Source organism: Chenopodium album, chromosome 13, assembly GCF_948465745.1.
Source record: "Chenopodium album chromosome 13, dcCheAlbu1.1, whole genome shotgun sequence".
Lineage (NCBI taxonomy): Eukaryota > Viridiplantae > Streptophyta > Magnoliopsida > Caryophyllales > Amaranthaceae > Chenopodium > Chenopodium album.
Genome location: NC_137846.1, coordinates 51,034,784 through 51,062,417, shown reverse-complemented (window position 1 = coordinate 51,062,417; position 27,634 = coordinate 51,034,784). Strand labels below are relative to the sequence as shown.

The window sequence follows — 27,634 nt, the reverse complement described above, 5'->3', positions numbered from 1 at the left end:
TAGATACCGCCAATCACATGCAATCCATTGTGACATTGGGTCTTGGGTATATATAATTCCGTCAATCCATTAGTAGCTCGACTTAGTTACCAATTGTTAAGGTTTATATTAAAGTCCACTACAAGATGTTGGTAAAATACTTGTCGATTCCAATAACAAAATAAAGAAGATGAGAGGGAAAATACTTGATTGAAGATCTCAATAATACAGTTGTGTCGCAGAACAGAATCTACCGCATTAGAAGTGAAATTTGCCACCACCGGTACAGATTTCCAGATGACGCCCGCGCCCCCAGTGTTAACACAACTCTCCCCGTAATTCATGTACCTTAACCCGAAGAGTGGAATTATTTAAGAATTGTTCAGATCTCAAAGGGTAGGTTTGTGTTTATTATGTGTTTAGGGTTTCAGAGTTAACAAAATTGTATGTCTCAATTTGGGGTTAAGAGGATATATATATTAGTAAACAAGAAAAGGAAATAAAAGAAATATATATTTTTTCTGATACTTCACGCGCACACGAGCAGCCGAGCTATCGCTCGCATGATAGATCGACCCTGACGCAGACACACATGCACCTGAAACTATAGCTCACTCGCCTAAGAGCTATAACTCGACCTTGCCGCAACTTTGTGTGCAACCGAGCTATCGCTCGCTCGTCTGCGAGCTATAGCTTGACCTTGTTCTCGTGTGTCGTCACCAAGAGAACAATAGCTCTCTAGGTAGCTCGGTAATAACTTATTTCGATTTGCATTACACTTGTCATAACTCCAACACAAGATGATAAACAATTTGAATGCAAGCCAAGTAATGTTCAATCGCAAAAATAAAAGTAACAATTATTGGAGTAGTAACCAGTGTTTGAAAAAAGCGCACCTCTGAGGCGCAAGGCGATAGGGGGTAAGCACCTTTTTTGGCATGGGAGAGGCGATTTTAACGAGGCGCACCTGAAGAAAAATTCTGCCAATTTTTTTCAACTGTTTATATAGTGCGCCTTACTTCAAAGAGGCGCACCTAGGCGCTGCATAACCCTTATTGCTTCAGCTCGCCTTGAGCTTTTTTATACATTGGTAGTAACTCGCAAACCTATACTTTTGTTACCATTTTACCAATCTTTTTGATGTGGGCTAATATTCCTCTCACGTACATATGAGAATTTCCCAATAAATGCAATTTGATGCAGCCAACAAGAATTGAAAGTTATTATTATAAGCAATCTACAAGCAAATTAAAAAGATCCAAGGTGATGATTAAACTCACCTTATGTCCTTTGTTGTTCACCTTTCTTTAGGAAAACTTAATTTATAATAAGGGTTAATCTCTAAATAAGATACAGTAAATAAATTTAGAAAAAATAAACTCGGATAAGTTTTGATAAGGGTAGTTAATCACGTAAATAAAATACTTTGTACATGTCTTTTTTATGGATTTTTCATCATATACCCCTGAGTTTTTTGTTTATTCATCATCATGAAAAATTTCAAATTCACTATATACCCCTGAGTTGTTACTAAAATTTACCATATACCCCTAATGACAACAAGATGAGTGAAATTTGATTAATTATATATCGAAACCACCCAACACCTCTCCCTCCATCTTTAAAACCACTCATCTTATTTGTCCAATACTTGAAATCACTCCAAATCTCCATAATCAAATCTGTATGATTGATTTTGAGAATGAGAAAAAGAAATTTGGGGTGGTTTGGGGTGGAAAAAAAGAAATGTGGGTAATTTCAGAGGTAAAAGAATATATTTAGGGTGGTTTTGGGTCATAATTAACCCTAATGATTGACAAAGTTAACAATCATTAGTCATTAAGGGTATATGGTGTATTTTTGTAAAAACTTGAGGGTTTATGATGAATTTTAAAAAGTTCATGGGTATATGATAAATAAACAAAAATCTCGGGGGTATGTGGTGAAAAATCCATTTTTTTTTTAACGAAAACTAGATTTTCATAGGAGTATAAAAAATGAAGGGTAATAAGGGCTGTGTATAAGCATTAAAAATGCACTTGAAAGTTGTGTAAAATTGAAAATTCATGACAAAAACGCGCGTAGATTAGTGTAATTAGTGTATTTTTGTCATGATTTTCTAAATTTAAACAATTTTCAAGAGCTCTAAGAAATGTAAAACATTTTTCAAAAATGAAAAATAGTTTTTTTTTTTTTTTTTTATAATGGGATTCACGAATCATAAAAATGCTCGTAGACTTGTGAGTTACAGGGACCAGCACAAAAGGCCCAGAAAAACATATTCTCTCCCCCAAAAAAATAAAATAAAAAAAAGGTTCGGCTAAGCTCGCATCTCATTGGTCCAAATAAAAGCACACGGATCACTACCAAAACTGTCATAAACCCATCCAAATCCGTCGATTTCAACCAAATCTAACGGTTAAAAATCTCTGAAAAAAGTAAAGCCCACTATAAAAACAACAATCTCACAAATAATCACCCCATCACTCTCGAAAATCTTACACATTTCATTTCAATCTTCTTGTTCATCTTCATAAATTAGGAGAGAGAAAGTAAGAGAGAGAAAATGGATACAGGAGGAAAAGCGAAGAAGGGAGCAGGAGGAAGGAAAGGAGGTGGGCCGAAGAAGAAGCCAGTTACAAGATCAGTTAGAGCTGGGTTACAATTTCCAGTTGGTAGAATTGGAAGGTATTTGAAGAAAGGAAGGTATGCTCAACGTGTTGGTACCGGTGCCCCTGTTTACTTGGCTGCTGTTCTTGAGTACCTTGCTGCTGAGGTATGATACAATTCTCTCTCTTTTGACCATTTCATTTCATTTGACCTTTTGTTTTGGGATTTTGGAGGTTTGGTGTGATGGGGTTGTGATGATTTGGAGGTTTTTTTTGGTTGATGATTTTGTTTATCTGGGTTTTGTTTGATTTTGATGGGGGTTGGATTTTGGTGATGAGATTTGGGATGGGAAATGTTAGGATTTGGGTTGAATTGTATCATATAATTTGGGGGTTCTGTTTGTTGGTTTTGCATTTTATTTCTTGATCATGGATCCAATTTCATTTTGATTTGACTTTTGTAATTTGGTGTGAAATGAGGTTGGGGTTGATTCTGGAGGTTGTGATTTGGGGGTTTTGGTTTGTTAATTTTGTATTTGGCTGGCTGAATTTGGGAGTTGGTTTGTTGATTTAGGCGCGATGATATCTGGAATGCTTAATGTTAGGGTTTGTTTTGTGGTATAAACATTGTGAATTTGGGATTTTGTTTGTTGAAATTTCATATGAGTGTAACCTGATTTTGGAATCAACATGTTTTTTATGGTTGCTTTCATTTTTGAGATTTGATTGCATGTGTTAGGGTTTCATGATTTTAGATCCATATCATTATTTTCTCTGATTAGCCTTGCGATTTAGTTCGATTAATCTCATGTTATGAAATTCAGCTACAATTTGAGCTCTATTCATGTCAATTACGCCAATTCAGACAAAATCCCCAATTCAGTTATTTCATAAATAGCAATTTTGTTCAATATTAGAAAATATAGAATGGATAATTGAATAATTAAATTTGAAAGCTAAATATATCTTGTTTTTCAAATTGTAAAGGTGTTGGAATTGGCCGGAAACGCTGCAAGAGACAACAAGAAGAACAGAATCATCCCAAGGCATGTTCTACTTGCTGTGAGGAACGATGATGAGCTTGGAAAGCTTCTTGCCGGAGTCACCATTGCACATGGAGGAGTTCTTCCAAACATAAACCCAGTATTGTTGCCAAAGAAGACTGCAGAGAAGTCTCCAAAGGAGCCGAAATCTCCCAAGGCTACCAAGTCCCCCAAGAAGGCTTAGAATTTTTAGTGGGTTTGGGCTTTCCCATCTCTAGTTTGTGTTTTCTGGAATCTCTGTATGTAATTTCAGTAGATGTTTTTAATTAGGTTTTCTTTCTTTTTTTTTTTTATTTGAAAAAATGGGATGATGGGAGGGTTGTAGTTGAGGGTTTCATCTGTGAATTAAATCAGGATAATTTGATTAGATTCACTGTTCTTTGTAATGTTGTTGGTATCAATGACAATAATCTAAATTTCATATCCTTCTGTCTCTAATTTGCAAGTTTGTGCAATCCAAATCTTACAAATATGAGTATCTCAAGCTGAATGTGTTGGTGATGTTTGATCTGAATTCAACTTAAACATGTCTGAGAGAAATGTGTGTTTGGAACTCAAATCTCCTTTTTGAGTGCAGCTTGAATTGGTGAAGATATCATGTTCATCTGATGGGTTTTTAGCAGTTTGCCTGTCTAAATGATAATCTATAATACAGAAGCCATTTTTGAGCAGCATTTCTTTGATGAATATAGTTTCAAATTTGTTTCAGCTGCTAGGCAAGAATGTCACTGGTATAGTACGAGTGAAATGTTAATTTACTTTTGTTGCATTGAAGTAGAATATGTAGAGGACTCTTGAAGGGCAGCTGCAGGAGTATGAATATGAAGAGTACTCTTGGGCTCTTGGCACTTCTTGTGCCATTATGGACAAGGTTTGTATAAATTTTGAGTATACTTGACTAGCACCCACTTGCACCTTGTAAGTGAGACATAACTATTCGTATTTCGTTAGGGGCTTTTAGTAAACAAATACATACTGTATTGTTTGTATATTGCTTACCTCTATGGCTCTTTTAGGTGCTGCTTTTTGTTAATGTCAGGACTTAGGGCAATGAAATTCATGGTAAAGCATTGCTCTGTTAAAAGATACAAGGATCGTGGTGTATCTGAACTTTTGACGTCCGTAGATTTTGAGAGCATCAAGTCTTTAGACTATGAAGCTGTCTGGTAATTTGAGCAAGTACATAAAAGTTGAGTTGAAATGTTTGGGTTCGTGACTTTGTAGTAAGATAATTCTGTGTCGGGTGATCTATTTTCATTTACATGATTTTAAAACTTTCTTACACATCTTGTTTCCTGGCCAGATGCAATTATGATTATACCATTATGAAGGATTGGAGGTCCTGGCCAGAGGATAGCGAATGATCAGCTTGCATACTTGATTATTGATGGTGAAGAAGATGCCGATACAGTATGTCTTATTAACCATCTGCTTCACTGATCGTGTTAAAAACTTTTATCTCTTGGGTTGTTCAACATTTCTTGTGGACTTGAGGTTATGTTCTAGGATGAACGTTGTCCATGCCAATGTTGATTCAGCTTGGTGTTTTGTCCAATGTAGCATTTTAAGGCTTAAGTTAGATTTTTTGCATTTAAGATCATGCTTTTGTTCTAAAGTGATGAATGCTGTATGAATTGTCTGCTAATTGTCAATATCTGAAAACTCAAACTTATATTCCTGCTGCGTATTGTTGGGGTTTAGAACTTTGGTGCTGCAAGGTGTCTCTGCTTTGGGATGAATGTTGCTGACGTATCGATACCTTGAATTTTTTTTTCTTTTAATATTTGAACATGCTAGATAGCACATAGCAGCGCTCATAATTTGATGGTGAATTGGTGATAAACTGATAACCCTTTCACTAGGTACCCTCCACGGGCCTATTTGCTTCAATGAAGAATGAGTCAGTTTGATTTAGGAAGTTCTATTCTTTTTGCTTGATTTCGTCTTCCATATCAAGAAGACAAGAACAACCTTCTTTTCCTGTCAGTCCTTTTCAAGTCATCCCACTTTCTCAAACCAATTTGCTTTCATAAAAAATGGGCCAAGATGGATTAAATTTGTTGATGAGCTTCTGGTTTTTTAAGACTGTACTTTTGTATCCCATAGAACACTGCACTTTTTCTTAGATTGATAAGGTTACTCTTGCTTGTTACAACATTGGAAGTGAGTAAGCTGAATCTTTATCATAACATGGATTAGATAGTCTGATTTCTCCAAACCTCCAATCCGGTTGGTTTCATCCATTTGTCTTTGGTGAATTCCTTTCTAATTGCTGTGCAACTAGAGGTATAGCCCTTACAGGTATGCAGAATTTTCTAAAGCCTTTTAAGTTATGGAAACTTGCGAATAGTTCAGACAATGTCAGATTAAGGCTAATATGTTAATTTATCATTAATATCAAGATTATCAACAAGATCAAAAGTATGTTTACCCAAGGATAAGTGAGTTCAGATTGATTTACACAAGGAATTTTCAGCTTAACTGTATGAAGCCTTATTGGCAAATGCCTTTATCTCTATTTACAAAGGGAATTAGGGATTATATGATGGTATATAGCACATTAGCACTATAGCAGTATAACTAGAGAGATTTTCAATGACCCCTTCTCATGCTACTCGGGGTTTCTCTACAACATCTGTAACTTATCTGCTCATCAGTTGTATAGAGATTTTGGGGGTGTTTGGCAATTGGCTTTTTGCCTAGCTTTTGGCTTTTTAGTTTGGTCAAACAGCCAAAAAATATGTTTGGTAGTTAGTTTTTTTTGTTGGCTTTTAAGCTAGTTTTTCTGCCAAAAGCCAAAAGATAATAAGAGTAGTTTTTTCTATTGGCTTGTTGGCCCACTTTATCACTAATAAACAGCTAACAACCATTAATAATTTTACCAAACACTTTTGTAAACAGCCCGCTTAAACAATAACTTAAAAAGCCAACCCATATAGCTAATACTCCTACCTAGTCAAACAAGCCAAGCCAACAACCAACAGCCAACCGCCAACCGTCAACCGCCGATTGCCAAACAACCCCTATACTATACTCAAGGGAATTGTAGACTGCAATCTCTTGAAGAAGTATTGGTACATCTTAAGGGAACTGTTGCAGACTTTATAGTACAGGTATTATAAAGGAAGCAAGAAAACACTGACTTAAGGCTAAAAGTTCAGGTATGATGAAAACTTTTTCACGTGAGAGTTATATATCCTTTGGGTGTTCTTCACATTATCGTATGCATTTCATTGATGTTTTTAATGCTTAAGATTTTTTTTAAAAAACTATGGAGTACAAATTTTTAATGACAGTCTAGCGGATGACCAAGTAATTTTCCATCCTCTGGGCCTGCATCACTGCATTTTTCATTATCTTTCTTAGGATTTGACCTCCTCTATTCTGAATTTTTCAGCTACATTTGATCTTTTGTAGTTTTGTTGATCATAAAAATATTTTGAACCCTGACTAATTCCTCAAATTGCAATATTTTGCTCTGAATTTATTGTTTTGAATTGGGTTTCTGATTTATAAATAAATTCGATTAATTGTTTCTATCAAAATTTCTGAACCTTCAGACACAAAAATTAGATGATTTGCCTAATCTAAAATCGTTGTTGAAGCGACAGAGTAGCAGTCCAGTTTAACCTTTCACAAAATTTGGCCGCCTAACATAAAAATATTTTCCTGTCAAAAAAGAAATTCTGTATTTCAGTAAAAATAATAAAAATAAAAAGCCTTCTGTATTTATGTAAATACTAGTATTTCCTAATCTTATTGGGTTTAGGACTAGTATCATCTGAAGTTCGTAACTGAATAAATACTCAACGACAAAGATTTCACAATTTAACACGTATTAATATCATTGATTGTCTTTTTTCACAAAAAAAAAAATAAATAAATAAATTTGATTGTGACTTTCTGACATATCTCAATTCTCTGCTAATCTGAAAAAAAAATCTCATTATTAATCAATATCAATAGTCTTATTGGTTTGTTAAGAATGGGTACATCAACGGCTGTGAGCGAAGTGAAGGTGGAGGATTATGTGTTCCCGGCGACGGTGAAAGCTCCCGGCTCTGATAAGTCATTTTTTCTTGCTGGCGCAGGTTAGTTATCCTACGTTAGTTATGAGTTTATGATATATTTGTACTTTATGATCAATCAATTGGTTAATCAATGACCGTTGTCACACTTTTTGATCATCTTCCATCATTTCTCTGGTTTGGTTTGATTTCTATATAGGATGATTCTTTCTTCAACAATTTTGTTGAATGAATAAAAAACTTTTAAAACACTACTATGTTCGTTGTTAACAACACAAGGCTATGATTATTAACACTATATACTTAAACATATACAATGGAAAATTCCTTAATTTAACTTAGATATGACGATTATATCAGGTTCTTTCTTTACATTTACGATTGATTATGTTCGGAACAATTTAGTGATGTTTATGTGCTTAATATGTTCTCGTGCAGGGGTGAGAGGTTTAGAGATACAAGGGGATTTTGTAAAGTTTACGGCAATTGGAGTGTATTTGGAGGAGAGTGCAGTTTCTGCGTTGGCTAGTAAGTGGAAGGGTAAAGCCTCTACTGAGTTGGTGGCATCTGTTGAATTTTCCCGTGATATTATTACAGGTAATTTATATGCTAATGTTCATATTACATTCGAGTATAAAATTACATGATTTTTTACTATCTTCTTGCCTTTTAATTGAAAAGATTTAAATTAAATTTCCTGACTCAATAGAGTATTTTGAATTTTGACTCTTTAAAATTACTTTATGAATTCAAATTCGGTTCAATTACGTCTTAATAGTCAATTGTGGTTGTTAACTTGACGCTTGCAAACAATTTGTAGGTCCATTTGAAAAATTTACTCAGGTTACCATGATCATCCCATTAACGGGACAACAATATTCAGATAAATTGACAGAAAATTGCATTGCATTCTGGAAGGCCATCGGAATCTACACCGATGAAGAAGCAAAGGCAGTTGAAAAATTCCTTGACATCTTTAAGGACAAGAAGTTTCCACCAGGGCATTCTATTTTGTTTACTCAGTCACCTCTAGGATCACTAACGGTTAGTAACATATCATATGTTCGATAAAAGTAATTTAAGTTCATGCAAATCAAATATCAATATCACTATCGATTTTTAGTCTAAGAAGTTATAACTCAAATTGGTGTGTATCTTGTATTTCTTGTGTTATGCAGATAGGATTTTCCAAGCATGATAGCATTCCAACAATTGGAAGTGCTGTGATAGAGAACAAAAACTTGGCAGAGGCTGTATTGGAATCCATCATCGGTAAACATGGTGTTTCTCCTGAAGCAAATCAAAGTATTGCTGCTAGAGTTTCAGGATTATTGAATCCAGAAAAATCAGAAGCAACTGCAATGATTGGAGTCGAAAATGAGAAGAGTGCAAACTTGGTTTCTGGAGAATTTTCAATCTCCCAAAAATTATCAACAATGAAAGGAAGTTTTTTGAGGTTGGACCAGCGTTGTCAGGAAGCAATTTAAATTCACTCATATGAGACTAACAGACCTGAACTCACCTTTGCAACATTAGATCATATCATCTGCTAAACACAAATGATTTAGTTTTATTGGCGACGAAAATGGAACTCAGGTTCTCTCCCACAACTTCTAGAATCCTGGAAGATACAATATTGCAGCAAGCAGTATAATTATAACAAGATTTGACAAGCATAAAACTCGAGCACAGACATATTGGCTATACTAAACTACATTTTCAACATAAGTTAGGCTCTCTGATCCACAGCTAAGCCGCGACAAGTTAATCCTGTGAGCAACTATCAAGGTTCTAAAGGCCTGACGCTGTCCATTTTACTTGTGTCCACTTGTTAATGAGTGCAGCTTAGCAGACTTCTCATCAGTTAAAATGGTAAAGAAAGTTTACGGACTACTCGTATAATCGTATTACAGTGATCAGATATACACACGAGTACAAGAAGGTCAAATGCTCAAAGACTATTTTACGTACTACGCCTTTGTTGTGAATTTTTTTTTTTTTTTTTTTTGAAGTTGAAGTTTGCACCAGATCTCTGCTTGCGCTCATTGCAGGGCACTGAAAGTCTGAAATTCTTTGCAGTTTAGTCAAGTTTGGAGTATATTACTTCATAATTTTTTTAGTTAGGAATATTGCTAGTAATGTACAAATTTCATCCTTTTACAAAAGAAAATGCATCACAATGTAAATTTTAGATGTAGCTATTGTATTTTAACCAATTAAATAATAATATTGAGTAGTTTATTACAAAGTAATCGCAAATAAATAAACATATCAAATTTTTTACTTACTTAGAGCCTGTTCTGATTAACTGAACTGAACTTAACTTATTGGAGCTGAACTGAATTGAATATTTTATGAGAGAAGGAAATTAACAAATGAACTGAATTGAACTTATTGGAGCTGAGCTGAATTGAACTGAAAATAAGAGAGAACAGACTCTTAAATACAGCTACTTACCTATCACTTTTACACGCTTATACTTAACAATAACTATATGACAACTTGGGTGCTAATTCTCTTTTATAATACCACAACAACAACTTTTGCCGAACATGCTCTAAATTGGCCTAAAAATTTGTCCACCTGACCACCTCTTGTTCTAATGAGCAAATCAAGGGGACATTGGTATTGCTAATTTCACAAAAAAATTGCTGCCCCTATCACAGTATTGCCTTTGCAATCACACTCTTACAGGCTACAGTGCCACACCTCTACAGCATAGCATGCTCTGAAAGGATTCAAAAGATTGTTGGAAGATGCATGATCCCACACTTTTAGTACTCAGGAGATTATACGAAGTATGTAATGTATATGTCGTTGCTGGACTCACAATGTCACGTTGATGTGAATGAGTGTATACACAATATGTATCTATAAGACTATAATATATGCCGCTAGCTAACCACTCGTCCACCTTAAATATCTATTGCAACAACATTGTACATAATAATAGTAGTGTCTTACGCAACTGAAATTAGAGCCTTGGAGTGCTATAGGCGTTATGTACTGCTTTAACGCAAAATGCATGTTACCACCAACTAACTTAGAGATACCTATTGAAATTCAAATACTAATGGCACCATGAATTCATTTCAATTACAAAATATCTATGTTGATTGATTAAGAGATGTATTTTGGTTGATAAGTTTCGCTTGTTAAAATTACCCTCAATACTATATCAAAATCCAACTATAAAGCGTACCCAATACCACATTATTTCGTACGTTTATTGTACTCTGTATATAGTAAAGAGTGACATATTCATGTAGTAATTTTTGCATAGCTGAAAAATGAAAACAAGTTAACATTGTGATTTACCATTTACATTTACGTGTCTATAAGAGTTAATCTTAATTTTGTGCCTTTGTAATTGTATTATGTAATATGATTGTATTATGTAATACATCTTCCGCTTTCATTTAGTTGACACGTTTTTTAAGTCACGTTTGTCAATGCACAACTTCAACCATTTATGTCCTTAACTACCAATAAGTAAAAATTATGAAAAGTTGATATTTTAAAATTATATGTCATGACAAATCTAACAAGACCTCATATGACTATATTTTTCATTACGTATAAAACACAAAATACAGTAAAAAAGAAGTATATAAATAGTGGTAAAGTCAAAACGTGTCAACTAAAAAAACGGAGGTAGTATTACGGATGATTGTGGGATGTTGTGCATTTTGCCATTTGTTCTATTTTGCCTATTTTATTGATTTTCTTGGTGGATGGGGTTAGTGGTTGTTGTGTAACGAGTGGAGCATAAGAAACCAAGCATCAATTCACGAATTCATTAAATTTCGCATATGATAAAGCTAACTTTACCACAATTGCAGTAACTATTAAAAAAACATTGTTGGCCACGAAAAGCTCATTTTATACAAAGATATAGTAGTCTTCTCCAAATTTTGACCCTTTTGGCCTAATTTTAGTCCCAAAATGATCGATCCATTGACATTAAAATATCCACCAATTTACAATAATATTTGTGCAAAATTAGTTTTCCCATATAAAATTTTATTTTTTCATGTATTTTTAATACTTTATCTCTCTACTTTTTTACAAACCCCATGTAAATTTATCTTTTCAATATGTTTTTATTTCTTTTTATTTAACTTTCTTAATAACCGCAAAATCAACCCAAAAGGATCGAAATTTTGGGGACGGAGGAAGTAGGAGGAAATAATCGGAAATCTTGTTTTTAAACACTTTTATTGCTTCACTTTTATTTTTATGATCATAGCAATAAAAGTTCTAAAAATTAGAATCAAACCATTAATTTAAACTCGACTCTTAATCATATATACAAAGATGGTGTATCATTAAAATCTACTTAAACTAACGTATAAAATCCTTCGTGTTGACGATCTAGAATTTGAAATGAAAGGAACATCAAATTAATTTATAAGGAGTAGTAATTACTCAAATAGAATTAGATTAGATATAATTATAACTGAAATGTTTTATTGCTTACTTTATTTTATACACATGTACAAAAAATTAATTTATTTTTTTAAGATTCCAAAATGGAGTGCTAGTCGTATATGGACGAAATAATAAAGACAGTAAATACGTAATAGCATTGACTGTGACTTTCTTCCCAGCACCACCCTCCTTGGCCTCCTAGCTATAAATGCGGTTCTACTCCATATTGCTCTACTTAGGAAGTTAGAAATATCTCAAATCTCTCTCATCTCACCCTTGATAATATCAATAATCTCATTGGTCTGTCAAAAATGGCTACATCAACTGCTGTCACCGAAGTCAAAGTGGAGGATTACGTCTTCCCGCCGACAGTGAAGGCTCCGGGCTCCGACAAGTCGTTTTTCCTCGGTGGTGCAGGTTAGTTATCCTACACCTGTAATATCGATATTTAGTTTTTGTTAGAGATATAATCAATATTGATTTTGAGTTTTGACTTTGTTGTAATCCTGCCTTTTTGTCAAATTATTTATGTAGCTTAATATATAAAAGAGGAAGCCCCACTTTCTCACCGTGAGAAACGAATTCGTTTCTCATGGGGGCATTTTTGTGAATAAATCAACAACTTTTTCAATTTTATTCAACTGTGGAGCCCACAATATTGAAAAAGTTGTTGATTTATTCACGAAAATGCCCTCATGAGAAACAAATTTTGTTTCTCACCATGAGAAACAGGGAATTTCCCTATATAAAATGGCTAGCATATACTTTGAGTTTAATTTGATTTTAAGCTTATTAAAAGCTAGAGAAATGTTGCTTACAGGATGCACTATAAGCTTCTTAATGCACTTTACCAAATATATCAAGCTAACTTATTGATCCAATAATAAAACCAATAAGTTAATTGTGAAGTGTGGTCAAGAAAGCCTATTGCATCACTTTTAAGAGTTTTAACTCGGAAATATAATTGATCAACCCAAAATCGACCATAGTGTTTGGTATCAATCGAGTTGGACAGAGTTTAGCGGATTGATGACAAATTAGAGGTTTGACCACTCAACCCACCAATATGAGGTGTTTGGTAACTAACACTTAGTAGTTTGAATTTTGAAAGAGGTGATTTGGCCCAATCCGCTGATTTAGAAAAAGCTCCTTATACCATCGTTTTTAAAAGAAAGAATTTGTATTTACAGCTAAAATTACATTTTTGTCCATATTTTATACACTCTCAATTTCTAAAAAATTGACACATTTAATTTCATTATAACTAAGCTACTACGTATATAAATTTAACTACTAACTATTTTTGTTACTAACAAATATGTTTGAATCAACATGTAACTACTTCCTAGTGCGGAATTATATTACTCGTAATTTTTTTTAAACAAACCTGTGATGTTTACACGGTTAATAACTTAATATATACTTGTGCAGGGGTTAGAGGATTAGAAATACAAGGGAATTTTGTGAAGTTCACAGCAATTGGAGTATACTTGGAGGAGACTGCAATTTCAGCTTTGGCTAGTAAGTGGAAGGGTAAAACCTCCACTGAGTTGGTCGAATCTGTTGAATTTTTCCGTGATATTGTTACAGGTAAATTATATTTCACTCTATTTACTGAATTTTATGTGAAAATTTTGCTACACAATTATGCTACGGAGTATAAATAATCATCCATAGACAAACATATTCATTAAATTTGTTAAATATATTAATTTAATCATCTTAAAACCTTTTGTAATTAAAAATTAATGTTCAATATGTCCTTATTTTAATAAACACGTACTACCTCCATTTCATATTTTTTGTAACTTTGGGGTATTATTTATGAGATATAAAATATTCCAAAGTTGCAAAAAATATATAACGGAGGTAGTATTTATAGTAATCTCACACTCGGATACAAAATTATAAAATTAATGTTCACTCGCGACGAAGTTAAGGTTATCAAAAATGTCAAATGTGCTATCGATCTATCTACCGTGTTTGAGGATTGATTGACTAGTAGGTGGTTTGTATATTGTTATTGGTTGTTGGCGGAAGAGGCAAGTCCTACGAATCTTCAACCTTGTTTAAGGTTGACTACTTGACTGGTAAGTTCAATGAATTGTAGCTCACGACAACCACAGTTTATTCCAAGTTCACTTAAACTTGAATTATGCACCCAATAATTAGGCCATAACAAATTGCACCTTTAGTCATTGAAAAATTAAAGATTTAATTTCTTGTCTCTTCAATCAATATAATCATCCTATTTTAAATTAGTGGGTGCACTTTTAGTGATTTGACTTTTTATATTTCACAATGAGTAACAAAATTGATTATGTTTTATAGGAATTTAATAATTTGCTTTTAAAATTTTGTACTCCACTCCATGTCTTTCTTGATTATATTATTTGAATTAGACTTTTTAAAAATTCTATGTTTTAGTTGTCTTGGTTTTATTTGTTCTTATTCGTTTTACATTAGAAGTGTACTTTTTTTGTCTTTATTTGTTTGCCTCGTGTTTCAAATTTAGATGTTTCTTAAATATTGTTTTATTTTCTTATTTTGGTAATATGTTCCCACCATCAAACTCGCACACATTCATAAAATTATAAAAGACAAGAATACCCCGAATCCACTTGCAAACTTTGGTTTAATCCTTAATAAAGCACATTTTGCGTATGGGGCAGAAAAATAACAAAGGGAGTAGTTAATTATATTAAACAAGTTCTTTGGTCCGTTCAATGCACGGGCTTATTATATGTAAAATTAATAAAGATTTGCATACTTTAAGATATCAAGGTTACGCAACATTTGAAAATGATGTTGTTAGATGAGAATTAGTCTGAGGTTGTGAGCAACATCTATATGTTAACACATGATTGTTATAAAATCATTTTGAGGGCATCTAAGTCTAAAATATTTTATAACAATGAAGTATGCAAATGTAACATTGAAACTAATAAAACAAATAGCTAATGTTAAAGACACTGCTGGAGTAAATTTGTATAAGATTGCTGAAATTGATTTTTTTTTTTTTTTTTTTTTTTTTTTTTTTTTTTTTTTTTTTTGTGGCTAGTTTATTCTCTGCTAAACGTCTCTTTGTCCATTTCTTCATGCATACTTCATAGTTTAGAATTTTAGATCAACTATGTCAAATTCGCCGTCCATTCTAATGGGCCAAACTTGAAACCTCTCAAATTACATTATCTATGTTATACTAATAAGCAATAAACCAGAAATAACTTATCTGTTGATGCGTGAACCAAACTGACAATAGCCGCGTCGTGGAGAACCACTGACCTAAAAGACGATTCCGCGCTACCTCCCGGTGCAGTAGACAATTGCGGTCGCCCTCCAGGATAAGCACGGCGCCGGAGTTTATGTGCACTCACAAACCCGACTGGAACTCAGAATACTCGCCCAGAAAACAGAACAGAAAGAACATGTATTTAGATAAGTTTAGAGAAAAGAGAAGACTGAGTGTGTTGTGTGTTTTGGCTAAGAAAACCACCGAATATTTATAGTGTGAAGAGAAAAAACGGAAAGCATGAAAGGTGGGAAGAATCTGGCCAAGAAAACGACCAGATTAATCTGGTCAGTCAACAACTGAGGCAAGAAACAAGGAATTAATCAGTCAGCTACAATCAAGGAATTAATGGCTGATTAATTCTCACAACAGTCAGAAAAGAATAAACCCTATATTCTGTTTGACAAAGAAAAGAGAAATAAAATTTCTCCAAAAAGATAACAAGGACCCACGCCCGCGCATTCCCCGAGGCCCGAGGCCCGAGCCCGAGCCGGCCCGGCCCGGCGCGCGCGCGCGCGCGCGTGTGTGTGGAGTAACACACACCTCCAACTCACTCAACTAAGTAGTGCTAAAGCAATACATTATAAAAACAAGGAAAAACCTTCCTCCCCAATCAATGTGGGACTTTTCCCCTTCCATTTATTTCTCTCTCTCTTTCTCTCTTATTTTTCCCAACACTCTTGTTTTATATCAAGAACTTCCAACAATCTACATTACAATTGCAAATCTAAAGTGAGCCATTCCAATTGGGATCTACTTCATAAACAATAGTAAAAATCGTGCTTTACTAACTGAGTACTCTACCCAAAGCCCCAAATAACATATAAAGGCGAGTAAAACATCTAAAAATAAATAATCCATATTAAACATGCAAAATTGTATAAACAGTCTCAACAACCTGATCAACCAAGTCACCAAGATAACACTACGAAAAATCAAAATTAAACTTGATTGAATTCAAATTAAGTAAAAAGAAGCAATATATACATAGATAGATAAGAAAAATCATTATCAATATCGTTACATAAATAAACAAACTAAAAAGATCAAAGTAACTCATCCAATCAAAACATGCATATGAATATGATGATGGGTCTCTATTTTATAGAGTCAAAATCTCATAGAAAGATGAGGGAGGAAATCCCAATAAGTAATTGTGGATGAAAAATGTAACTGAAGATATTGATTACAAAGTTTAATTTTTAGAGGAGTATTGAATTGGAAGCTAGTAGGCTACGTACTAAAGAAGGGAAAAGACTGAGGCATTAAATTTGAAGGAAAAATGAATGATTATTGCAAATTAAAGGTTGAATTGAACATTCATTTAGGAATTAATTGTTGTAAAGGGAGCAGAAGAATCACCTCAATGAGATAGAAGATGAACTATGCAAAAGTCTGTAAACGATCATTAATTCATTATTTATTTTGTGTAATAATATACAATTACTACGTACGTAGCTTTATAAATTTTTAATTATAATTTTTTAATTGTTAATTAATTAATTACTTTCCCTTTGTTTGATGTTGAATTAAAAAGAGAATAGTGCACACAAGGCACATTAGATTGGAATAGTAAACATGTGACACATTGGATTGAAATAATGAACACTTGGCACATTGAATTGAAAAAGAGAATTTACGATGGAGACATGTATGTACCATGGTTTGAGGTTTTAAATACTAAGTATAGATAGATAGATGCTTGCAAACAATTAGCCTTGATGTTAGTGATAAACTTACGCCTTAAAAGTGTAAACTTGACGCTTGTAAACATTTCGCCTTGGTACATGTTAGCGATTTTATTACACTTTAATAATAATAGTGTAGAATTTAATTAACTTGATGCTTGCAAACAAATTGTAGGTCCATTTGAGAAATTTACTCAGGTTACCATGATTTTGCCATTAACGGGACAACAATATTCAGAAAAGGTGACTGAAAACTGCGTTGCGTTTTGGAAGGCCATCGGTATCTATACCGATGAAGAAGCCAAGGCCGTCGAAAAGTTCCTTGAGACCTTTAAGGATGAGAAATTTCCCCCGGGACACTCTATTTTGTTTACACAATCACCTCATGGATCTCTTACGGTTAGTATCAAATCTTATGTTCGATAAAATTAATTTTAGTTCAAGCAAGTACATATTAAGATTGTCGATGTTTTACTCTATGAATATGTAACTCAAATTGGTGCGTGCTTTGAATTTCATGTGTTAAACAGATAGGGTTTTCCAAGCATGATAGCATTCCAACTGCCGGAAGTGCCGTGATAGAGAACAAAAACTTGTCGGAGGCTGTATTAGAATCCATCATCGGCAAACATGGTGTTTCTCCTGAAGCGAAGCAATGTATTGCTGCTAGAATTTCAGGATTATTGAATTCAGAGAACGCAGAAGCAAATGCAACAAATGGAGTCAAAAATGAGAAGAGTACAAAGGTGGATGCTGAAAAATTGTCCGGACAAGAGGACATAAAATCATAAAGAGATGTATTTTACGCTACATATTTGATATAACCTCATTGTAGTATCCACGAAGTTGTACTTGCATTGCTAAAATAAAATAAAAATGTTTTTATCTCTAAACCCTTGTACTCTATTTTGTCTAAGTTTCGAACAAGTTTTTTAAAATCGCTAAAAGAGTAAGAAAAATAGTCAATATGCAACTATAATCCTAACTTTTGCATAAATATGAATTTTATTTTATTTAATTTTTATGTATTTGCAAGAAAGAATTTTTTATCAATGAATCAATCTATTGTGAAAATAAAAATTGCTATAAGGGTCAACATCTCCAAAACTAGTCTCCTCCAAAGTCCAAATTGTTATTGTCAAAAGCTCTAAGAACTTAAGAAGTGCGTGAAGGGCTAGATGAGTGGATCCAATCATATTGAACAAACGTCATGAACTCATCAACCGCACGAATTCTAGATTAGAGATCCCATGCCATCCTACTAAACCATGTTAAACCAAAATTACCTTTCAGACTAATCAACATTGTGTAACCACATAGTATGTTTTGGGTCAAGTTTTTTTTTTTTTTTTTTTTTGAAAAATTGGGTCAAGTTTTAATATTAGGCCATTAAACTGAAATAATCCCACTTACATGAAGTGTCCAAATACAAATTGGGTCATAAAATTTTGGGGCCACTCCATAATAAAATCAAAATAAATCATGTTCAGACTTTCAAGTAACGTACAATATGGCCAATCACAGTACAAATCGACCTAGCCCAATAAGAGGATTTTCCTTTCCTGTAAGGCTGTAAACAGCTCTCTTCTCAAATTGAAAGGATAACATTGTTTACGGTAGCTCATAAAAGTGTTCATTGAAGGTTGTCAATAAGCGTATCAAATTTGTACCGAATGCTTAGATACATTTAATTCTTGAAATTTGTACCAAATGCTTAGATACATTTGTACGAAAACAAGATGCACTTAAATTCTTGAAAATTTAATAGAGTATAAAACATATCTCTAGGTCTTCTCAATCAACAACTTAGGTATTAGGGCTTGTTTGACATTGCTTTTTATTTTTAATTTTCTGTTCTTTTTAAAATAAAAAATCAAAAACAAAAAACAAGAAAAATGTGCTTTCACTTTTTTCTTGTCAGTTTTCAAAATTATCATAATTTTAATAAATTTGTTTATTTTTTATTTTATATATGACATATATCATATTAGTTTGAAAATAAAAAACAAAAAAACACAGCGATGTCAAACAAATTCTTAAATTTTTGATTTAATAACTCCTCTAAAGTACACTAAACTTAATGAAACTTGATTTAGACATGCAAGCCTGTCATGATGGCATGCGATCTTAGACTAATCCGAATCAGCCTTTCAAAAATTTCAGGATAACAATTAGCTCTTGGATTGAGCTTAGCTAACCTCAAAGTGCGTGTATTTTTTTATATAAGGCACAACCCAACTCGATTTACAACTATTTTTATTGATTTTTTTCCGAATAATAAGAGGAGTAGAAGGCAAACAACTTAATTAATGGACCCAACAATATAATGTTAATTCGTGGAAGGTTTGGGAAGTTACCAAACAATACTCCTTTCTTCATCAAAGCTTTATTCTTTTCCTATTTTGGACCTTTCCTTTTCATTATAGAAAAATAAGGAAATGTAGAGATATGGATAAGCATATAAGCTTAGAAAATCTATATCTAATCCCACAATTTTTTTTAATGGATGGCTAATAATTATCTATTTTATTTTTATTTTTTTAATCCTCGAAAGTCACGGCAACGGCATTATTATTACTGGGTCCCACAGGCCATCTCTCAACTTGCAAACTATCGTCACACCTACTGTTTGATCAGACGGCCCAACTAACGGCAACCTATAATATGACCAATAATCATATACTACCAATACCAATTCAACTAAACAAGCAACTCTTTAATCACCGTCAGATCCTCCAACCTCATGATCTCTGTTTGATCGAAATATCTTGGAACTGAGATTCTTTTGTAGGGCTTGATTGATAGATACGTTAGACCTTAATATTGTCATCACCTTGATTGTCACATTTATCGAGGTATAACTTGATTATTAATATCTTTAATTATTTAATATATCACCTGTATATTTGTACAAAGTACATTTTAAGTGGTTTTACTACTTAGGGCCTGTTCATATTTACTGAACTGAGCTAAACTGAACTGAACTGAACTGATTGAAGCTGAACTGAACTGAACTGAACTGATTGGAGACTGAACTGAACTGAATTGAGCTGAAATGAATATTTTATGTGAGAGGGAAATTAAGAGCTGAACTGAACTGAACTGATTGGAACTGAACTGAACTGAACTGAACTGATTGGAGCTGAACTGAACTGAACTGAAATTAAGTAAATGTGAACAGGCCCTTATACTCAAGGTTAGAAGCCGTGCGATGCACGGTTTATATAAAGCCTATTTTTAATTTGTACATTTTAAAAATAAATCGGTATTATATTATGATATAGTATTTGTTCAACTTTGTCTAATTCATAGTTCAATTAAGGAGATCATTTATTAGTGTGCTATTTAAAATTGTTTCAATTTCCTACGATAAGTTCCAAGATATGATAGCTTTCCAAAAAAATAAATAAAATAAAAAAGAAAGATGACATCATTATTGCTTTTAGGCGGAAATTTTTTTATTGAAAAAGCAACACGTGGGCAATGGTGATGTCAGCAACTTCTGTTAGTAATAGTTAATAGATAGATATGGAGTACTTTATAATAAAAAGAAAGGTAATTCCGTAAAATATTACAAGTACTAATAGAAATTAGAATTGGATCATGTAATTATTTATACTTAAGGTCAAAGTCAAACCAATACATTGACTATTACGTAAAATTTTTTATTTTATTTATTTTTAATTTTTTATTTTTTAACCAAGTCAATATTATGAAACATGGGTCATAAATGCTACTCCATACTTGCTACATTTGAAATGCGAATATATAAAAATTTGATATTGAGAACCATTTTTTTATGGGTAATGCTATACATAGCCCTTAGGGCAATATATAAGCATTAAAAACAGGCTTGAAAATGGTATAAAATTAGAAATTCGTGACAAAAACACGCGTAAATCAGTGTAATTAGTGTGTTTTCGTCCTGGTTTTCTAAATTTAAACAATTTTCAAGAGTTTTTTTTTTAATGCTAATATATACCTCTAAGACCTATGTATATCATTTTCCTTTATTTATATCTCCGTTCTTAAATAATGTACTCGTTTTTCAAATTTTATGATTATTACAGAAAATAGAAGGAATATGAGAATATTGTATGGTAAATATAAAATGTACGAAGTAGAAAATTAAAATAAAACACTTACGGAGTACTTCCTCCGTTTCAATATGATAGTCTCATATGAAATCAATCAATAAAAGAAGAAAAGGAGAATATTTGAAATCTAGCATTAAAATAAAAAAATAATTTGTAAATAGTTTTTGCCTTATTTAATTTTTTTTTTGATTTTTTTAGGAAATCATTAGTCATAATTGCATAAATCGAGGGAGTAATTTCTTTATTTAGAGTCATGTCATTAACTCACAATCAATTGATTTAACCAATCAGAATTTAATATGTATAAAATAAAAAATAAGTTAAAAGTGGAATACATTCAATATGAATAGACGTTTTGTCCAAAATAATATATGAGACTAACAAATTGAAACGGAGTATTAAAAAAGCGAAGGCCATATAATCTAAAGCGTGTTATTGTTAAACAAGGGCCCACCAAGACCTCAGTCTAATTACCATAAGTCGGCATGTACAGGATTAAAACCCAATTAGTCAAGTGGTAGGAAACGTGAGAATCTCCGTTAATTGTTGAACCGCCTTTTAAAGAAAAGAAAAAGTAGTGCAGCCGTGAGGGCTAGGTCAAGACACGTCATTACCCTAACACGTGGCATCCTATCATTGGGAAAGTTGAGGTGTATTTTCTTGATTAAGTCGGTCTCCTAATTCTTTAAATAAGCCTTCCTCTTCTCATAATCTTTTATCCTATTATTTCTTCCTCATTCAATCATCAATTCAATATCTCTCTTCGATTCTCAACCTTTTTCAAGGTAATTTCCCTTTTATTGTTTTTTCTCTCTTTCGTTCTTCTTTTAGATCTGATTTTGTGGAATTTTGCAATCAATTTGAGTTTTTGTTATAAAAATACATCAATCTATTTATTAATCGGAGATAATTCTTTCTCGATCAATTTCTTTAATCGAATCCAAATTTGTGGTTTAAGTTTGAAATATTTGTGGATTGATTTTGCTATTGTTATTAATCGTCTTAAATTTTTTTACAAATTAGGTTTTTAGATTTCGCCTAATTTTGAAAATTTCTGTTGAATTTTAAGTTTCCAATTTGCGGTTCGGTTTTCCTTTAGTCTGATTAGATCTGAGTTTTGATGATAAAATTCTGCAATTTAAGATCGCTTTTCATGATTAGGTTTGATTTGTGCTCGATTAGATCTGAAATTGTCTGTAAATTTCTGCAATTAGGTATTAAGATCTGGTTGTAATCATCAATAACTCTGCAATTAGGGATTGAGATCTGGTCGTAATTAGTTGTAATTAATTTGGTTGAATAATTACTGATCTTTCTTAATTAATTTTTGATTATATAGATGCAAATCTTCGTTAAGACCCTTACTGGAAAGACCATCACTCTCGAGGTCGAGGGTTCTGACACCATTGACAATGTCAAGACTAAGATCCAAGACAAGGAAGGAATTCCCCCAGACCAGCAAAGGCTGATCTTCGCCGGAAAACAGCTAGAGGACGGCCGAACCCTAGCTGACTACAACATTCAAAAAGAGTCAACTCTCCACCTTGTGCTCCGTCTCAGGGGAGGAATGCAGATCTTTGTCAAAACCCTAACAGGAAAGACAATCACCCTCGAAGTTGAAAGCTCCGACACCATTGACAACGTCAAGGCCAAAATTCAAGACAAGGAAGGAATTCCCCCAGACCAGCAAAGGCTGATCTTCGCCGGAAAGCAGCTCGAGGATGGCCGAACCCTCGCCGACTACAACATCCAGAAGGAGTCCACTCTCCATCTTGTGCTCCGTCTTAGGGGAGGAATGCAAATCTTTGTCAAGACTCTCACAGGGAAGACCATCACCCTTGAAGTCGAGAGCTCCGATACCATTGACAATGTCAAGGCTAAGATTCAAGACAAGGAGGGTATTCCCCCAGACCAGCAGAGGTTGATCTTCGCCGGAAAGCAGCTCGAAGATGGCCGCACTCTCGCCGACTACAACATCCAGAAGGAGTCAACCCTTCACTTGGTCCTCCGTCTTCGTGGTGGTATGCAGATTTTCGTCAAGACTCTTACCGGGAAGACCATCACTTTGGAGGTTGAGAGCTCCGACACCATTGACAATGTTAAGACCAAGATCCAGGACAAGGAAGGTATCCCCCCAGACCAGCAGAGGTTGATTTTCGCTGGTAAGCAGCTCGAGGATGGCCGTACTTTGGCTGACTACAACATCCAGAAGGAGTCCACTCTCCATCTGGTGCTCCGTTTGAGGGGAGGAATGCAGATTTTTGTCAAGACCTTGACCGGAAAGACCATTACCCTGGAGGTTGAGAGCTCGGACACCATCGATAACGTCAAAGCGAAGATTCAGGACAAGGAAGGCATCCCCCCAGACCAGCAGAGGTTGATTTTTGCCGGCAAGCAGCTGGAAGATGGAAGGACTCTTGCGGATTACAATATTCAAAAGGAGTCAACCCTTCACTTGGTGCTCCGATTGAGGGGAGGAATGCAGATTTTTGTGAAGACCTTGACTGGCAAGACCATCACTTTGGAGGTTGAGAGCTCGGACACAATTGATAATGTGAAGGCTAAGATCCAGGACAAGGAGGGGATCCCCCCAGACCAGCAGAGGTTGATCTTTGCTGGGAAGCAGCTCGAGGATGGGCGTACCCTTGCTGATTACAACATTCAGAAGGAGTCTACCCTTCACCTTGTCCTCCGTCTCCGTGGTGGTTTCTAAGCTCATGGTGGTGTCTCTCTGGTCGTTGGCATGAAGTTTGTGTCGTCGATTTGGTTTCTATTCTATGATTTGTGAATGCATTAAGTACTTGTTGGAACAATTTCTATTTTAGTTGTTATGAATTAAGTTCTCTGGTATTGTGTTTCTGCTTAGTGTTTATGAACTCAATGAAGTTCTTATTCTGCTGTGAATAAAATATCTTCTGTCTGTGTCTACATTCTCTTGTTGCTATTTTTAATTGTTATGCTCTGGTTTCTTTATTGCTGCAAATGCTTTGTGCCATGTTTAATTGATTACTAAGCGATTTAATTTTTGTTTGGAATATATTCAAATATTCATGGACCTAACAAATGCATATCTGGTAATCGGGATATGCATGTTTTCTAATCTTTGATTGCATGTCTTCGTTGTGTATTATGCATTTGAGCATGGTATAAGTGTGAAGTTAGTTATTGCCTGCCTATGTAGAAGCTATCCATGGGCAACTATTCATGAATAGTATGGAGTGTTTTCGGCTTATCATTTGCTGGATGATTAAGTGATCTTTCATTCGATATCTATAGACTATAGTTGATGTGTTTGTTTATGATTTTAACACATTTTCTTGTTGTCCGTTTCATTTGCTAATTTCTAGTCTCCATGAGTTAGCAGCTATTAAGATGAATGTTCCTAGTTGTGCTGATGTTAGTAGGCATTGATGGTGTGGTCATGACTGTCGATTTCGTAAGCGTGTCAATGTTATTTTGCAGTACCAGGCATTTAAGAGGCATCAGCTCCTGAATTTTTGGCAGGGATTGTGGTTTTATTTTTCCCCCATTTGCTAGATTTGAATTTGATTGGGTTATTAGATGTATGAGGTTGGGGTTTGATGGGAAATTTGTTTCACTCAGGTATTATGTTCTGTGAATATCTGTTTGTGTTTACCTTCTTATTATTCAAGTTATTTGTCACTGGATATGGAAATTGGGATTTTTGATAAGCTATTTCACCAGCGTAATTTCTCATATGAATCTGGGCAGCATCGTGATTTCTTTTTGTTGTTGCAGAATTGATGTTAGTTGGTGACAATAGTAATGTTTGAGGTTGAATAGAATTGTTGCCTACTGTGTGTGGTACACTGGTACTTTGGGCTGCTGCTTCCAGTTATTCATCACCATTAATTGAACTTGGGGATGTAGCCATGTAGGCAAAGATGATTGAGTTTTGTAGGAGTTTTGTGTTATGTATCACTTGAGTGAAATTTGTGTTTGACTAGTGATGATTTAGTTTAGGGTTTTGTGAAATTGCCAGCACTTGGAACACCCTAAAAGTTTCAATTGTGAATCATACGTTGAAGATAACATTTTGTTGTTTCTGTTACCCTGTTCTTATTCCCTTAGGCATATACTGCTGAAGGTTGGGACTTGGGAGCTATGAAAATTAATCAAACTGGAAAGTGATTAAGTCTGTGCCCTAATGTCATTGGTCCTAAGTTCAATAAATTCGCATTCTTTGGAACTAGTAGAAGACTGTAGAGTGTAGACTGTCGTTCTTATATAAGGCTATTTTAAGCTTAGTAGTTTAATCTTTGATCTGCAAAGGTTGCTTGCATGTTCCTTCTTGAGTATTATGCATTTTAGTATGGTACATCTTGCGGGCCTGTTGGACTTTTTATAATGTTTTGAGATGTGAAAGTGGATGTGGTATTGCTGATTGTGTAAAAGTAGTTATTGCCTGCCTTTGGAGATACTATCGATGGCAACTATTTATGGATGGTATGAAGTGTTATGTGCATATATTAAGTTCGATTATCATTTTCTGAATGATTTATTTTTTGAGCTTCTCTAGGTTATATCAATGTGGTGTTGTGATATGATAATTTTAGCATTTGGGAAAAAACTATTTTTCATTTGATATCTATAGTTGATTTTTCTTTCTCTTGTTCTTGTTGTCTGTGTGTAATTGCAAATTGGTAGTCTCCATGCAGCGAAGATGAATTTTTCTAGTTTTACTAATGTTAGTTGGTAGTGTTGATGTGGGCATGACTGTTAATCTTGTGTGTCAATCCTGGAGATGGTTTTATTGTGTGTGTGTGTGTGTGTTTTGGCTTGCTTGGTACTTTGAAGCATGAACTCCTGGGGACTGGTTTAATTTTCATTGGCAGTGTTGTTGAAATTGAGATGGTGTTATCTTGCATTACCAGACATTTAAGGAGCATAAGCTCCTACACTTTTGGGCCTTTGGCTGTTTGGTAGGGACTGTGGTTTATTTATTTCCCTCATATGCTAGATTTGAATTTGTATAGGTTATTAGTTGTTTTAGGTTCGGCTTCTTGATGATTGATGTGAATTCCGAGCACTTATTTTAATTAATAGTGGAAGAAGTACTGGCAGAAACTTAGTTTTGGTGGTGATTATGGATTTCTGCTGAAGACTGCTAAATTGGCCATGTTTCCCAGAGTGAACTTTGTTGTTGAGTTTGAGATAAATGGATAGACTACTGGACTTTTAAGCTTTGAGGGCCTAGGCTGTTATCTCCATTGTTTTTAAAGAGATGATGAATAGGCTTTTGAATGGAAGGAGTTATTCAATATACAACGAAATTGTTGGCATAATTAGTGAGGCCGAGTGGTCATAGAGAATTAAGGCTTTAACCCTGGAAGACTAATATGCCTAGCTGAATAATTGATTTTGCTGTTGATTAGTGTGGCAATAGAAAGGATTTTAATTTATTACAGTTGATCCTGAATTAAATCAGATGAAGTTGTTTGATTCCCGTCCTCCTGTTTGTCTTTTGGGTGTGCAGTTGAAGCTTGTGTGCTTTGGATGTTTGTTGACGGGTATGCTGTCTGCTAATCTTTGTTGATTTTGTGATCAGTTGCATAATATACTCAGTCTGATAATGTTATTGGCCCTGTTCACTTGCTCAGATTTGGAAAGTGGTTTTTTTTTAGCTGTTTTTTTTGGGGTTCTTAAGAGGAATTCTCTTGGCCACGGCCTTGAAACAAAGACATTAACTGTGGCTTTTTTTCTTCTGTTTGATACTATTTTTCTCTCTGTTATCTAGATCATGTGATTAATTGTAGGAAATTTTTTACAACTCATTTCATTTTTGTTACTCTGTTCCATGCTTAGGGTTTTCCTTGTACTCATTGGGTGTAGTCTATATGGTATGCTTTGCAATCACTTAGAAGCAAGTTTGACCAGTGTTCATTATGTTTTGATATTTCTTCATGTAATTTGATCTGTTTGACAAAACCCTTTCTGATCCGTCGGCATATTAAGTTCCAATGAATAAAAAGTTTTTATTTTATTGTATTTTTTACTATTGTTGATAAATTTTGAGGTCTGATTTACTCCCTTTGTCAGCAAAAAGAAACAATACTTCCATCTTGGAGTTTTAAGGCTACTGAAAGCAGTTTGTTTGTGTGGTATTTAGTTGAGTTTCTTACCGTCTGTGGGTTGTCTGGTATCAGCCTGTACGTTTAACAGGTTGAGCTTTCTTTAACTGGAAGTCTGGAAGGGTCCATTTATTCTATTGCTTCTTTGGACTTCTTAGATTTGTTCCTCATCCTTAGGTTGGTGGTAATGAACATCTAATTGATGAGCTCTTTTGACTGTCTAGTCTAAGTACTGTGCTTGACAGCAAGGATCCTAGATGTAAGCGTGGGTTGATGATTGCCTGTGCATTGTTGTCTTTGCATGTATGTCAATGATATTTTTTTGCTGGATATGAATTGCTGTTATTCAGGGGTTCAGTATGGTTTGTTTTTTTT

The 27,634-nt window shown here is 34.1% G+C and overlaps 4 protein-coding genes across 4 annotated transcripts; all 4 read left to right on the top strand.

Moving 5' to 3' along the window:
* Positions 1-2,446: 2,446 nt before the first annotated feature.
* Positions 2,447-4,054, top strand: LOC145574913 (putative histone H2A.3). Its single transcript, XM_081632796.1, has 2 exons — positions 2,447-2,755; positions 3,576-4,054. Exons 1-2 carry the CDS (start codon positions 2,546-2,548, stop codon positions 3,813-3,815), a joined length of 450 nt encoding a protein of 149 aa, XP_081488922.1. The 5' UTR covers positions 2,447-2,545; the 3' UTR covers positions 3,816-4,054.
* A 3,507-nt stretch (positions 4,055-7,561) lies between these two features.
* LOC145576844 (chalcone--flavanone isomerase-like) lies at positions 7,562-9,814 on the top strand. The gene is made up of 4 exons (XM_081634549.1): positions 7,562-7,722; positions 8,098-8,256; positions 8,480-8,703; positions 8,838-9,814. The coding sequence occupies exons 1-4, from the start codon at positions 7,617-7,619 to the stop codon at positions 9,144-9,146; spliced, it is 798 nt and encodes a 265-aa protein (XP_081490675.1). The 5' UTR covers positions 7,562-7,616; the 3' UTR covers positions 9,147-9,814.
* Positions 9,815-12,316: 2,502 nt separating this feature from the next.
* Positions 12,317-17,963, top strand: LOC145576843 (chalcone--flavanone isomerase-like). Its single transcript, XM_081634548.1, has 4 exons — positions 12,317-12,507; positions 13,522-13,680; positions 17,246-17,469; positions 17,601-17,963. The coding sequence occupies exons 1-4, from the start codon at positions 12,402-12,404 to the stop codon at positions 17,859-17,861; spliced, it is 750 nt and encodes a 249-aa protein (XP_081490674.1). The 5' UTR covers positions 12,317-12,401; the 3' UTR covers positions 17,862-17,963.
* Positions 17,964-21,825: 3,862 nt separating this feature from the next.
* LOC145574912 (polyubiquitin-like) lies at positions 21,826-24,095 on the top strand. The gene is made up of 2 exons (XM_081632795.1): positions 21,826-21,952; positions 22,507-24,095. Exon 2 carries the CDS (start codon positions 22,507-22,509, stop codon positions 23,878-23,880), a length of 1,374 nt encoding a protein of 457 aa, XP_081488921.1. The 5' UTR covers positions 21,826-21,952; the 3' UTR covers positions 23,881-24,095.
* Positions 24,096-27,634: the final 3,539 nt, after the last annotated feature.

What these genes read in the sequence shown, in the direction of transcription:
- LOC145574913 (XM_081632796.1), top strand. Translation starts at nt 2,546, where the DNA reads ATGGATACAGGAGGAAAAGCGAAGAAGGGAGCAGGAGGAAGGAAAGGA. An exon ending in TTGAGTACCTTGCTGCTGAG is followed by an intron (nt 2,756 to 3,575) that starts GTATGATACAAT and finishes CAAATTGTAAAG; the next exon opens with GTGTTGGAATTGGCCGGAAA.
- LOC145576844 (XM_081634549.1), top strand. Translation starts at nt 7,617, where the DNA reads ATGGGTACATCAACGGCTGTGAGCGAAGTGAAGGTGGAGGATTATGTG. An exon ending in ATTTTTTCTTGCTGGCGCAG is followed by an intron (nt 7,723 to 8,097) that starts GTTAGTTATCCT and finishes GTTCTCGTGCAG; the next exon opens with GGGTGAGAGGTTTAGAGATA. An exon ending in TTCCCGTGATATTATTACAG is followed by an intron (nt 8,257 to 8,479) that starts GTAATTTATATG and finishes AACAATTTGTAG; the next exon opens with GTCCATTTGAAAAATTTACT.
- LOC145576843 (XM_081634548.1), top strand. Translation starts at nt 12,402, where the DNA reads ATGGCTACATCAACTGCTGTCACCGAAGTCAAAGTGGAGGATTACGTC. An exon ending in GTTTTTCCTCGGTGGTGCAG is followed by an intron (nt 12,508 to 13,521) that starts GTTAGTTATCCT and finishes ATACTTGTGCAG; the next exon opens with GGGTTAGAGGATTAGAAATA. An exon ending in CACCTCATGGATCTCTTACG is followed by an intron (nt 17,470 to 17,600) that starts GTTAGTATCAAA and finishes TGTGTTAAACAG; the next exon opens with ATAGGGTTTTCCAAGCATGA.
- LOC145574912 (XM_081632795.1), top strand. Translation starts at nt 22,507, where the DNA reads ATGCAAATCTTCGTTAAGACCCTTACTGGAAAGACCATCACTCTCGAG.